The following is a 14,927-nucleotide window of genomic DNA, read 5'->3' as shown; positions in this document are numbered from 1 at the left end:
CAATGAACTGACCGACGAGATGCGAAGAAATAAAGAATACAGACTCTCAGTTGTTCTAGATTATCGGTGAGCCCGGTCTGGGCATATCTAGGGTTCGCCATTTGATTTTAGGCAAGATTTCAAGGTAAAAATTTAAAACTAATATAGAATAAGGATATTAGCATACAGCCAAAAAAGTAACATAGAAATTTCTTTTCAAACAATTCCTTTTATACCCTAAAAAAAATCTGGAAGATTTCTTTGAAAAATGAGGGTCTTAAAAATCTAAACATGGCTAAAATATATGGACTGGTTTGTGTTGAGCTGCCATCTACTATAAATAAAGAAAGCTCAGAGAAACCTATAAATCCTTTTTCATTCAATTTTTCTGTGCGTACAGAAGGAAATTTTTAGGTGTGTCCAAGCTTAAGAAGATCACCAAGTGAATTATTCTTGGTGCAGACTGGAAAAAAAAAAAAAAAAAAAAAAAAAAAAAAAAAAAAAAATGTGGCTAGACAAATTCAAGATGAAGAGGGAAACTTACAAAAAAATCTGATTTTTGGAATTCATTGAAATGCTGTGACGGCAGCATGGAGAATGGATCCTGATGTTATTATGTCGTCATCATACTTCCTTTCACTTTATTTCATAATCATGTTCATTTGTTCATTATTAAATATCTTTAAAATGCCACTACCTTCTTCATTAATCCTAAACTCATCTCACATCAACCTTTTACAGAACTTGTGGATTTACAGGAAAAAAATCTACAAAATATTTTTTAAAACATTTAAAGTGCCACTCATTGAACATTTATTATTTCAAATATATATGCAAAGTGAATGTATGAAATTGATTTCTTACTGGGTATGAAGGAATCACCAAATTACAGATACTATTGATCAATATTAAAAGAGCTTCATGACTCATATTTTACAGCAAATATTGTAAAAGGATTTCCTTGTATTATTGCTCATTTGCACATAAATGATAATAAGACTGTATCTGACAAAATGTATGAAGTGTGAACACTATTAGTGCACGAAAAAAATGTAGCCACTGATGAATCAATATTAAACTTAAAGGCATACAGTTCTGCACAGTAATATTTGCCAATGAAGCTAGTGAAATGTGGTGGATGAGTTGTGATGAAACTGGTTTTGTGTGAAATGATTTTAACTGGGTTAGATTATGTGAATATAGCAAAGCACTTGAAGGCTATCTGCCTATGAGGAAAGATACTTTTGTAAGAAGACATTCTGAAGAAAACGGGCTCATATTCATTTTATAAAAGGGGAAGGCCAATCATGGAGCCAGCCCATTTGCCTTTCAAACCTGAGTCAAACTATCAGATAAAAACAGCGATATTTTGATTGGGAAGTAAATCAAAGTCGCATTGTTTATCTGAAATCTATGAAAAGGGTTCAGAAAAGAATCCTGTTAATTCTTTGGCAATGCTACTTGATCCCTGGAGTGGTGGAAAGAAAAGGCTAGATTCATTTTAAAAACTTACTGCCTATATGCTGTAGTGCAACACAACAAAAGTTTCATGAATTATTTGATCATCTGAAAAGTGTGTAAGAAAGGAAAAAGAAACAGTGACATAAGACTTTCCATTTTGGAGATTAAGTGTTGTAAATTCATGTATTCTATGGCAATGGTGAATTCAGAAATACGGAGGATTTCAATACAGCAATCATAAACAGGTTGACAATAATTGTTAATAAAACGTGTCCCTTTTCAAAATGATCAGTCCAGTGGGAATGAAGAAAGCAAAGCCCTATGTACCTCACAGATAAAATATGGCAAAAATGTCCCACATACCTCTACACCATACTGATTTGTCTTTTGCAGTTCCATAGTCCCAAGGAGAAGCCTCACAAAATAAAAACTATACATAATACTTAGTAAAATGTTACTATGTGCTATCAGTAAGGTCTTGTATGCTTAAATAAATATATATAGATATATAATTTTCTTTAAATTTGCTTTTAACGAATAAAGAATGTTTGTTAAATATATATATATAAATTCATAGAAATATTTAATTTGAATGTAACTTTTTCATTGAGGAAATTTATATAACATTTTGTATTTTTAGTGCTTATTTTTAATGTTGGTTCACATGAAATAATCTTACAAAATATGATAAAAGTAAATAGTATATTTGCCATTATATTTTAAATAATTTCATTAATATTAATTTTTTTTTAAGTTTGCCAATGAAACAGTGGTTAATTAGCATTATGTGTGTTATTCTGGTGTAAAATTAGTATCTTAAAAGTTTACCAATTTCATGTTCATTGCATGATTTGTGTAAATCACTTCCCACCTGCTCTCCAATGAATATGACAGTTTTTCTCAATATATATAACATTTGTCAATTATTTTTATTAAATGTTTAAAAAATTAAAGTGCACCTCATAAGGTATATCCTTTGTCGATATTCTGTTATGTGGCAACAGTAAGTGTGCTAGGTAACACAAAAAATTTTAGTTGAAAGTTTGATATTTTTATTCACAACTTCTTCAGAACATTTTGCCGTTTTAGCACGATTTGTGTTTACAATAAATTGAAAAATTCATCTCGGGCAAAAAATGGAATTGACTCGTGAACATTTTTGTGCGATTATTTTTCATAACTTTTGGCATGGATTATCAAGACAAGAGTGCTTCAATAAACTTAATTCTTTAAAGCGATAAAGCGCCATCCTACAGCACTGTAAAAAACTGGTATAATGAATTAAACAGTAGTTGACCTTCACTCCAGGACGAATTCTGTGAAGGTCGTCCAAAACCGGTTGTTGTGCCGGAAAATATCAATGCTGTGCGTGAACTGATAAAGCAAAATCATGTGACATAACATGAGACTGAGGCATCTTTGAGCATTAATATGACAAGCATCAATAATATATTACACAAACACTTGGCCATAGAAAAGATTTGTTCATGTTGGATCCAGCATAATATGACAAACACTCAGAAGAAGAAAAGAAGGCTAGTGTCAATTGGTGCAGGGAAATATTGGAAGAAAACGTTCAATGTACATCAAATTCTGAGTATAACATTATGTGGGTGACATATAACATATAACATGTATGCATATGAGCCTGAAACAAAACAGCAGTCGACTGTATGGGTCTTCCAAGATGAGCCAAATCCAACAAAAGTTGTTTGCAAAACAAGCACATCAAAGCAAATGGTTGCCTGTTTCTTCGGCATTACTGGTCACAGCAACGCAGGACAGTCATTCCAAATGGTACATGACCATTTGTTTGCCAGAAGTCATCGAAATTCAAAAAAGCAGACGAGGTGAATATTTTAGCTGAATGTCAGCTTTAGACCAATTCAAGTAACATCTATTTGCAATTTATCATTTTTTGGTAACACCTCATTTTCTGTGAAAAGTTGTTGAAGATTATTTGTTCATTTCATTAATTTTTACTGCATTTTATGTTATGAGTTTTTTAGATTTACCTAAGAATAAAGCAAAAGTACTCCATTACTGCCAGACACACGTTATTTTCCCAAAAACTTACAATTATGTTTCAGTTCTCACACAGTGGAATTGTAGATGTACGGCAGAAATGTGATGTTAGCAACTGCTGACAGACTGTTATAACAAGGACTGGAAACCGATTCAAGGGAGGTTACTCATGTTCTTATTTAGCTATATTCATAAGGAGACAGAGTCCGTGAAGAATAATAATTTGCATTTCTTGCGTATTGTCCTTTTGACCATGAAATTGTCTCCATATGGATATGTGTGATGTCTAAACATACTTATAACATCTGAACTTTGTATGATGTGTCTCCAAATGATTCTCGATCAGCCACTTTTTTTATGAATAAGGATATAAATTAACCGTTGCTGCCGTATTTTGCCCTTGTATTTCCAAAGGGGAAAAAAATTAAAATTTGGAACCAGCATTTTACAGAAAAGCAAGCAACAGATTATTTTCAAAGTTATCGAAACCTACCATCAAAACATATATGTAGTAATGACATGATACAGTACATTATTTGAAAAGGTATAAACAATGGCAATGCACCATGAAAAATTATGACAAGAGAATGTCCATTCTGAAAAGAGCATGACTGACGGCTGTTGAATCACAATTTTAACTGCACTCTGGTTCATTTACAGCTGGTCAAGAGAATTCAAATCAGTTGAACAGGGAAAAGAACAGCTGGACTAACAAAAAGTAGTAGATTCGAACATAATAAAAATGTGGTAAATTTGTAATCATAATATTAAACAGAGCTTTGGGTAATAGGTTTTTAATTGTGTCAGTTAATCTAAAAACTTGAAACTAATATTCATACAGTTTTTTTTAATATCCTGAATTTTAGATTGCAGATTATAGAAGTAAATAACGAGTGATTCGTGGTTGTTTAGCAAATAAAGAAGATTTAGAATTGTGCAGGAAAGATTGGTTTAATTTTAGCAAGCCAATTTTCATACTTTGATGGTAGCCAACTTTCAATCAGTGGGATAATAAATATCTAGTTTGTTTCATATAATTTTGAATGCTGCCTGCTGAAAATAAATTCATAAAAATTTGTTTAATTGAATGGATGTTCAAAATATAATTAATTACCAAAAAAGCATCAACAGATAGTTGGCACAAATATCAATTTTTGTTTTCCTAAGCACTTCTCTATTAACTATTCATTTTAATTTTTCTCCCAAATGAAATTAATAATTCCAAATCATCAATGTACTTTTAAAAACATAGCTCATTTTCTATGATGATTAAATATTATGCTTGATTCTTTTACATCTAGATAGCAAAAAAAGTATTTAGTCAATGATTTAAATTTTTGATTTTCTTTTTAAAAAACATTCCTCAAACAAGGATGGAATATCACATTAGGCACTATAAGAATCGAGTATATATCAAGTTACAAAATAATATTGATATTTACCTGAACACTCCATGATTAAAAAGAAAGGCCGTAATATGTCCTGCATCAATGTAACGAACTTCACAACCTTTCCACAGATCTCCTATGGACTTAATGCCATCTCTTGGAACATAAGCATCATGCTCAGCTGTCACTACAATTGAAAGACTAGGATCCACAGGTGGAGTAAAATTACCTAAATGAGTGCATTCATCCATGATACCTCTCATGAAATTCAATGCTTCCAACTTAGAAAGTTCAGATGGGCTTAACAACTGATGTGACTTGGATTTACTATACAAAATGGAATTTTCATTTAAGTGTGGATTTCTGTCATTGCTATTTTCCTCTTGTTTTAACAGTTCCATTCTTTCTAAGCTTGAAGGATAATTCCGAGAGAAAAGGATACCAGCTTTAAAGGCATCTGACTGCAAAAAGGAAAAGAAAAACAATTTTAAAAATATATAACTCACAAAATAGTTATGTGGACTTATCTACAATGTTCTTGCACTAAACGGGAAAAAGAAAAACTTTCCTTATTGAAAATATAAAGAAAAATGCATTTGGCTGTCATGTAACTGTAAAAGCTAGTATCATATGTAAATTTATAATATTACTACATTTTACTATGATGGCGATCTGGCATGATGTGCAAGATTGTAAGATGCAATGTGATTTTATAGCATGTAGCTGGTTGTCAGTTATCTTGTAGCTGGTTGTCAGTTATTTTGAAAGGTTGTCAGTTATCTTGTAGCTGGTTGTCAATTATTTTGAAAATCAATACCATATGATAGTTTATAATTTTAGTAATCTTCATTAAGTCAACCCATTTTATGGGACAGTGGGTAAGATCAATTAGATGTTTTACATGATGAGTATGTAACATGTTTTAGAGATAACAGCTAAAGATAAATAATTTAATACAGATAAAGATAATGTACATGCGTTTTTATGAAGTTTAACATCCAGTTGTTGTGTATCAGGTTTATGCATATATACAGATAAATAAAAAGACAGCTAATGCAGTAAATAAAAAGCACAGTACAATAAGATACAGAACTTTATAAATGGCATTTGCTCTTGTGTTAGAAGCACCCAAAATACCCTTGCATCTGGACATCAGATAATAGTTTGACTGCCTAACTTAATGCTCCTCCTGATCACATCAATGCACGACACACTCGATAAATAAATTGTCAGTTTTTGTCAACTAATAACTAGTTCCTTTGTTCGTACCTGATATATCTGAGTATAAAATGGATCTTCCCAGCATCAGGGCTTCATTGCTGCTGTTCTGCACTGTGGTCTTAAAGTGATCTTAGCTCAAAGTGATAATACACAACAAAGGACCTAATTTAACCACTTCAGTTAAGTGAATTAATGCTAACTTCCAGGCAGTTTACTACTTAGTGAAGAAGGCATTGCTTTTGAACAAAAATTTGTAAACACAGGCATTCTGGGAGTTTAGGAAGAACAGATTTTGAAAATGATCAATGCAATTGAACGGATGTTAGATTTATATACGTGATAGTTATTGACGTATCTAATCTCTCAGTCTGATATTGATTTGATTATGTAGTAACTGTGAATAAAGACACTGACAGATGGCATTGTAAGAGAGCTGCTATTAGAGAGTGCAACTAAAGAAGCATTAGAGACAGAGCTAGGGGAGAACACGAACAAATGTAATGGTGATCTGTTGTATTTGAATTATGATTCTCCTGCATACAAATGAATTACATTTGTATATAATTAGTTCCTTTAATAAACCCAAAGTAGTTATATCATGCGAGATTTTTGATGAGTCAGACAAAAAAGTAACTTTGTCTTATACTTAAACCTTTAAATGCACTTTTCTGAAAATGATAATTTAGCACATTTATGGTCTCAGAATCATGCTGATTACATTTTTCTATCTCAGTATGCAACACTTATTAAAATATTCATAACTGGATAATAAATTACCTCTTCTGGTGAGTGCAGCATTTTCCATATTTCATCTTGATATACATGGTCTGAAGAGTACTGATTTTGTAGCAATGGCCATGGAATACCAGCACTCATAACACCCTGAAAATTTAACAATTTTTATTTTTCTCTTTGAAGCATTGTTCAATATAATATTAAAAAAAGGGGAGTGTCATAAAACATGTAATGTAAAAATATATTATTTTAATATTCTCATATTTAAAAGCATTTTTTAACTCAACATTTCAGATTAAAATCTGAAGACTAAATATCTTGCACTGTAGTTAATTATTGTCACATAATAATTAATTATATTTAAGTGACGTTAAAGCTATATATGTAGTATTCAGTTAAGGAAAATAGAGAATACACATGAATGAGAATACATAAACTCAATAAATCTCAGTTTAATTTGTTATGTGCCTTAAACCACTATCTGACTTCTAACTGATGATGGAAAATTAATGTCTGTTAATGAAAAATACTAACAGAAATAAATTTACCAGCAAAGAAGTTTTTAGAGTTATGGTTTTATAACACTTGAAATAAATTTCAGTGCTACATGAGAAAATGCATCCCTTTCTAATGAGATAATTAAAGAAAAAGTGATTATTTAAGATATATATTGCACCTACAATTTTAGGGCTAATTCATAAAATACCATGATTTGAAGAAAGCAACCTTATCACTGTGTAGCTATTTTATATACATGTCTCCTAATATCATAATATCCCATATCTCTTCGGCTTGTTTATACAACTTCAGGATGCTTTTGTTAAATTAGCTGTTGGAATACTCTTTTAATTCCCTAGTATAGTTTTTTTTAATTATTATTTTTATTTTTGAAAAACTCATAAAACATATCTTTCACAATGATATTTCATTTTAGAGAATAGAAAGTAATATTAAATTTAATGAGTTTTTGTTGTTCTTAATCATCTTGATCTGTAACAAGTCAATAAATTAAAATATGACCAAGTAAGAGAAGCTTGCACTTTGTGATTAATCACCTTACAGATCATTATCTGCTATTACAGATGACAATATGAGTTTGCCCAGATACTCCAATATTGATGGAAAACACCTAAGGGTATGGGTCTAAGGGTATCCTCTGCCTTTTTTCCCTACTACTATCCTCCTTAAGGAACTTTCGGCTTGATATTTGGAATGGTATTTTAAGTGTCCTATGTCACAAAAACATACATTTAGAAATACATGTGTCTTCTCTAGGATTCAAACCCAACACTACTAAATGCTTGCTCCGCTCAAAATAGGGACAGAAATGAGTGCAACCTCCTTGAACACCGATGCATATCTTGCATCTGTTATACATGCTGTCCACTAAGGACAGCTTGGGGCATTTTCCCCATTCATCTATCAGGGAGATTTTTAGTTTCTATATGATTCATGGATGGTTCTGTTTATCGAGCAACACATCTGCCCGATGCATCCCAAGAATACTTTATGGGTACGGGAAATATACAAGCAATGCCATACGTTCAATATCTTCTAATAGGATACTTCTGTCATACACGGACAAGCACTGTCATCAACAAACAGAAGTCTCGACTAACTGCACCATGGAAACAACAGACATGAGCCAGGAAAATTTTGGTGCAATATCACTGTGATGTCAATGTACCTCTATTAAAGATGTGAAGAATTCTGCCTTCCCATTCATTTACCCTTTGGCTATAAAGATCAGTTCCTGAACAGTATGATGATAAGCTTCCCCCTCTCTCCTGGCATTAACTGGCATCCAGGATCATTGTTGCCGATGAAGCGAGAACACGATGTTGAAACATAGTTGCTGACCCCAACCAATATGCTCCTTATGTCAATGTAAGCTTTCCCAGCAATGATGTATTCATAGTGGAATGCATGCAACAGGCTTCCATACACATAAACTAACACTATTTAATGGTTGAGAAATGATTCTCAAAGTACATGAGTACTGATGGTGTTGGCAAGATTCACAACTATCTAGCCAGATGTAACATTTCTGTTTGCTTTAATCACAAGGTGACATCACATTTAATCATAGGGTGACATCACATTTAATCACAGGGTGACATCATGGAGGTAGTAAAGAAGAGAGGCCCAAACTTGGTTTTTCGCTTGAACTCCCTTCAAACCGTGAACCCTTCAAACCTTCTTGCTTAACAAAACATTCAGTGACTTGCCATTAAGATGGTAAATAAATAAATAAAGGTTTTGACATGTTCTGATGTAAACATTTCGTGATTATATCATAAATATATATATTTTCTTTTTCTACAATATTTCAGAATTCTAAGTATGTGAAAGAATACATTTTTAAATGACATTTCGTTCTGAAAGGAATCATGTGCTACACTGTTTCCATGCTCAGAATAGTTTTAATCTGAGTGAAATGTTTTCACTAATTACATTAAAAAAAAAAAAAGTTTTAAAGTAATTCAATTTTATTTGTGCTACAATTAAAAAATTAAAATCAAAGTTTATTTATTATATTATTAAAATCGTGTATTATTTCTTTTCTATTTACAGCACTTCTGAAATACTTTCCCAATATGAGATGATTTTCAGCCTCTGAGGTATCTTTTAAATCAAAATTCATAGTTGCTCTACAATTAATGCTCTATTTGGTTCATTTTAAATTGCTGCACCTTTTATTTTAATAACTAAATGCATTAAACAATTCTGCTAATTTCTGATTTCCATGTACTTAACTTTCTACAAGTATATCTGAAAGGAATAACTAAAGGAGGTTAATTAATATTATTTAAAATTTCTAACTGAATCATTATAAAATGTACTGAAATAATTCTTTTAATACTTATCAAAATTCTTCTGATCCTTTATTTCAATAACACACATTCTAAAAATTATACTTTACTACTTGATTAAGTACACATCTCATAGACTGCTTTATAATATCTTTTAATAGATTGTTTTCCAGTATGAACAATTCTTGCTTAAATAGTTTTTACAAACATGTTTGTCAACAGGATTTCAATTTATGTTTACAATTAAATGTTAAGGTCATTATACATTTTGATAATATTTATAATCATAAATTTAGATATATATTTATAATCATTATATATTTAATAACTATTCACATGAGTTTATGAATGAATAATTTCTAATTTTCATTCTAAATACATTTGTACATAATTTAATGAATATTTCCATATTTTCTTAAAGGCAAAAGCATGCTTTTTACAGAGATATACATAAATACTCATTTATATTTTTGATATAAGCATGTGCTATATTTTATTCGATTAGATTATGAAAATCGTTTTAAAACTTTGTAGACATACAATACATAATAGAAATCACCACTTTGTTTGCAATACAAAGCATTTTGTTTCTTAATCTGATATTAATTAAAAGAGCTTTAAAATCATTCTGTCATTAAAAACATAGCCAATATCACTCTTTTATGTAAACTTAAATATTACATTAAGTTAATAGCTAAAGTATTATTTCTTACCATTTTAATTATTATAATATACTATAATTGCTATGAAAAATGGCTTATTATAAATTATCACAGTTAGCTGTTATTAGAAGTATTAATAGAGAGATAAATTATATTTAGTTATAACCTGCAAGTAGAGTGATGCAATTGTGCACATTTAGAACAATGAAATTAAAATAAAGCATATATTTTTACAAGACAGATTATTTTTTATGTGTTTTCGTAGAAAAATATAATTTAATAGTCTTCTTTAATTGTGAAAATTTTTCACACAGAACAGTCTTGTTTTACATATTATACCAATTAAAGATGACCCTGAGAAATAAGGATGAAATTTGACAAGAATGTATTTTCCTAATATACAATTTTATATATATGTGATAATGTGTAATGTGGGAGAATACAGAATAAAGCAAAATCGTCAAATTACTGGAATTTAATAATAGGAGAGGTTTTAAAAAAGTAAAATTACTTTATAATTTAGTATTAGTTTAAAGTATAATTCCCTCCACTTTAGCAACAATCACATATTAGATGCCTTTTGCATGCAAACTATAAACAAACTCATATAAAATTGTAGGCATTTATTGTATTTGCATTACATCAAATTGACAGTTTCTTACAACACAGAGACAGAATAGTAACTATTTAAAAACTTCTTAATGCATTTATGGTGATGAATCTGATAAAAAGATGCATAGAATCCTATTATGACACCCAATTAAACATTTATGAAGTGATGGATCCACCTATTTTGGCAGCGGAATGCAGGATTCCCCATGACTGCAGCCTGATGACCCTATAAATCAGTGGTCTCAAACAAGTGGGCTGCATGCAGTTTTTCATGGCTGGTATATACATTTTCACAAATTAATTAGCATTATTTGACATTAATTTAAGAACTTGTATACAGGTTACGATTTAACTGGTAAGAGTTACAGATTTAACTAACCTTTTTTCATACTTTTCAAACTACAAATATCCCGAGTTCAAATTTTTGAAATAAAAAAAATCACCTTGGTTGGAAATTGTTGGGGGGGGGGGAAGAACAGGGCTGATCGATGAGAATCTACAATTTGAATAAAAATAGTTTCTAGTAATTTTTCTCTATGGTTACAAATTTTATTAAAATCAAAACAATATCAGCCTTAAAATTAAAAGTTATAATATTAAATAAATACATTTATAATTATTTACATACAAATAAGTGTATTTTTTCTGTATATGTCAAAGAATTTAATAAATAAAAGAAAAATAATAGGTTGTCATTATTTACTCTCAAATTTTCTCAGTTACTTTAAGGTTTTAGGCTAACAATTACCAAGTCTCATCCCCTCGGAACATAAATATGAATCTACATGCAACTTGACCAACTTGTGTGAAGGTCAACTAACTTGGTTTGGTATGATTATTGTAAAGATGCCTGACTGCAATATTGAATAATCAAATGAATATTTAAAGATTTGTTTAAAAAGTGTGTTAGCAAAGTTTCCAAGCATATTCTTATTGCCAACTTGCTGCTCAGTGGATCATTAATATTCCTTAAGGTATCCTTAATGCCTACTTGTGGGTGATATTGCCTACACTGGAAAACTCTGCTTTAGGCTTAAAATATATATTTCTTTTCAATATAATTACAATTAAGTTTTTATAAATAAAAACTATTTTCATGAAAATACCACTATAATAAAGTGCTTACACACATTTATCAAGATCCTAAGTAGAGTGAATAATGCACTTGCTACTATCAATAAATGAGTGCAAAAAATTTAAACAATAAATTAAATATTAATATGAAAGTAATAAAAATAATTCTGAGATGTATTTCAGGTGTTAAAAATCAGTTGGCATGACTCACTCAGTCACTTATTACATTAGTTTATTACCATTTATCTAGAAGTTACCAACCTCTGTAAAAACACAGGAAGCTGTGGTCCAAGAAAGGCAAGGTATAATTGGTATAGGCTTATGCCAACTACAACCAGCAAGGGAAGCCATCTACAATTAAGAAAAATACATACTTAATAAATGGTTAAATCTAAACATTCATATATATTAAAAATAAAAGTACAGTCAAACCTCCTCTTAGAGGACACTCACAGGACCAAGGCTTTTGTGTGTTATCAGACAGATCATCAAAAAGTGTCTGCCAAATAAAACTGCACTGATTCCTTAGTTTGAGGATCTGCGAATTCAAGAAGTGTTGTTTAAGACTCTGACCAACATATGGCTGCCTAAGAAAGCCCAGATTTGCGGGGGGGGGGGTGACCACCATGAGAAGTATTTTTTTGATAACGCCATACTGTCCCTGGTATTTTACACTCGGATTTATGTACTTTTAATATATTGCCTTAATTTCTTGAACATATTTCAAGATGCATATATATATAATTTCTTAACGATGTCACAAAAAATATTCTAGCTTGTATATATAGCCTTGCTAGTCAGAGGGCCCATTAACAGAGGTTCAACTGTATAATTTTATTTATACAATAAAGTAAAAGAAATTTTATGAGACCATGCTGAAAAGCAGACTATATTAACAATTTCTTGCATAGGATACTGAATTTAATACAGATAATTTTTTTCTATTCACATTCAATTGTAATTATTTTATTCAATTTGTACTTTTGATATCAAAAATATAACTATTGATTTAAAAGGTATAACAATATTTTCCCCATAAAATGTTCACATAAGTCTCATCTCCTGTTTTCTGAAAGCTATTTCATAATGTTACATTTGACTTGCTCACATTTTTAAACATTTTAGTTTTTCACTCTCCCCCCATATACTTTCTACCTTTATTATGGGCACAGTATTTTTTAAAACATTAATTTGTATATTTAAATTTTAATAAAAAAGTAAAGCACAATTATTTATATAAAAACTGTGTTATTTTCAAATTTTGAATTAATTTTCTTTGATGTGTGTGGTTTTCTAATGTTGTATATGAAAATTTTGCACTAAGTTTAAGAAATTGCACAGAATGTGAAATTTGTTAATTTTTACATGGGGGGGAGTGATATTTAATTAACCAAAAAATTTTTGTGTGAAAGCCACAAAGTTCATCGATAATCAATATGACTTCGATTTAAACAGGCATCATTTGCCAAATATTTTGTAATTTTACCAAAAAAAAAAAAATGTTTTTTCCACTCTCTTAATTTGTGAAAAGTACGAGAAATTTAGCACCTTTAAATTCCCCCCACCTCACAAAAAAAAGTTACTAAAATAATTAATCAGACAATATCAAAATACAACAAAATTTGCTCTTGTGAAAGATATGGCAAATTTACTTTTAAAACTCATTCTCTCATTTTCGCTCTTAAAATTCAAAATTATAAAGCAGACTAAATCAAAATATCAGAAAATTTTTCAGCACTTGCGTATTAGTACAACCCCTGACAAGTTGTCAAATTTTCAGAATGTGCCAAACTTTGGCAACCAGTGCATAACAAGTGTTGAGTTTTTAGCAAGCAAAGTTTCATTTCCACATATATATAATATATATATTCCCATGGTGTAGATACAACATATTTTTTATTTTGAATTCAAATTTAAAACATGACCTTGTGGGATTTTCTCACAGTTGAAGATATTGCAGTACAATTTATGCAGGAATGTTGTATTTTAACAAAAGTAATTAAAGAGAAAAATTGCTTTTTATCTGTTCTTAGAGTGAGTACTGCAAAATTTCCACCACAACAAAAGAAACAAAAACCCACTTTTATATCTGTTTTCTGATTCATTTTGGGGATAAATACTTAACTGAAATGCAAAATATTCCGGTATGTATGTATACTAGGCATCACTTAGTGTGACAGCGGTTAATGCTAGCATTCAGATAGTGTTATTGAACTGCCGAAGTCGCGCCTATGCGAAAACATGGAAAATACATCACTTATTGTGATCAATAAAGTGGTTAATATTATCAAAATGTTACAGAATGCATTTTTTAAACTGAAGCAAAGTTGCCAAATAAAAGATGACATCATCAAAAAATGTCTAAGAGTACAGAAATCGCCAAATGATAGAAACATGTCACCAAGCAGCTTGATTTTGATTTAAGACAAGCACATATTAAGGAAAATTTTTTTTCCTCCAAGTTTAAGGAAGATCAACTAGAATAACAAGTTTAACAAAGCAAAATTCCTAACGACATTGCTTTTTGTGCCACAAGAACTCTTCATTTGCTTTGAGCTTTATATTTTTATAAATGTTCTGTTTTAGGAAATGCTCACCTTTTTTATTCTGTTTAGTCATTTTTATCACTGAATCTAACAAAATGTGCAATCATTTGAGGAATAAAATTGACATGTTAAATTGCTACGAGTGAATCTGAAAAACGTGTCAACAGAAAGAAGTTTTTAAGTTAAATATTTCTCATTCACTCTTATGCAAGATTCTGAAGGATTGTGAACATATTATTTGCAAATCAAACCAAAACTGAAATAAAAATTGATACAGATGCATATCATATTTTGATTTGATTTGCAAATAATATCACAGTGCTGAGGAAGCGCTAATGATGTGGTTTAAAAACATTCATGAAAAGGATGTGGCAGTCAATGGCCCTCTAATGCAGCACAAAGCTGAAAAAT

At 30.3% G+C, this 14,927-nt stretch overlaps 1 protein-coding gene across 1 annotated transcript in view; it reads right to left on the bottom strand.

Moving 5' to 3' along the window:
• The window catches only part of LOC118193162 (cardiolipin-specific deacylase, mitochondrial), a 53,124-nt gene that overhangs the window by 1,422 nt on the left and 36,775 nt on the right, over positions 1-14,927 (bottom strand). The window contains exons 9-11 of the mRNA XM_035364202.2: positions 12,232-12,321; positions 6,852-6,956; positions 4,908-5,314 (exon numbers count right to left, since the gene is read on the bottom strand). Of these exons, the coding sequence (XP_035220093.2) occupies positions 4,908-5,314; positions 6,852-6,956; positions 12,232-12,321 (602 nt within the window). The remainder of the gene's footprint in view (positions 1-4,907; positions 5,315-6,851; positions 6,957-12,231; positions 12,322-14,927) is intronic.

This window comes from Stegodyphus dumicola, chromosome 2, assembly GCF_044657685.1.
Source record: "Stegodyphus dumicola isolate Sdum_Otavi_A_Nest chromosome 2, ASM4465768v1".
In the NCBI taxonomy this organism is placed as follows: domain Eukaryota; kingdom Metazoa; phylum Arthropoda; class Arachnida; order Araneae; family Eresidae; genus Stegodyphus; species Stegodyphus dumicola.
The sequence above is the reverse complement of the archived record's forward strand: the minus strand, read 5'-3'. Positions and strand labels throughout refer to the sequence as shown.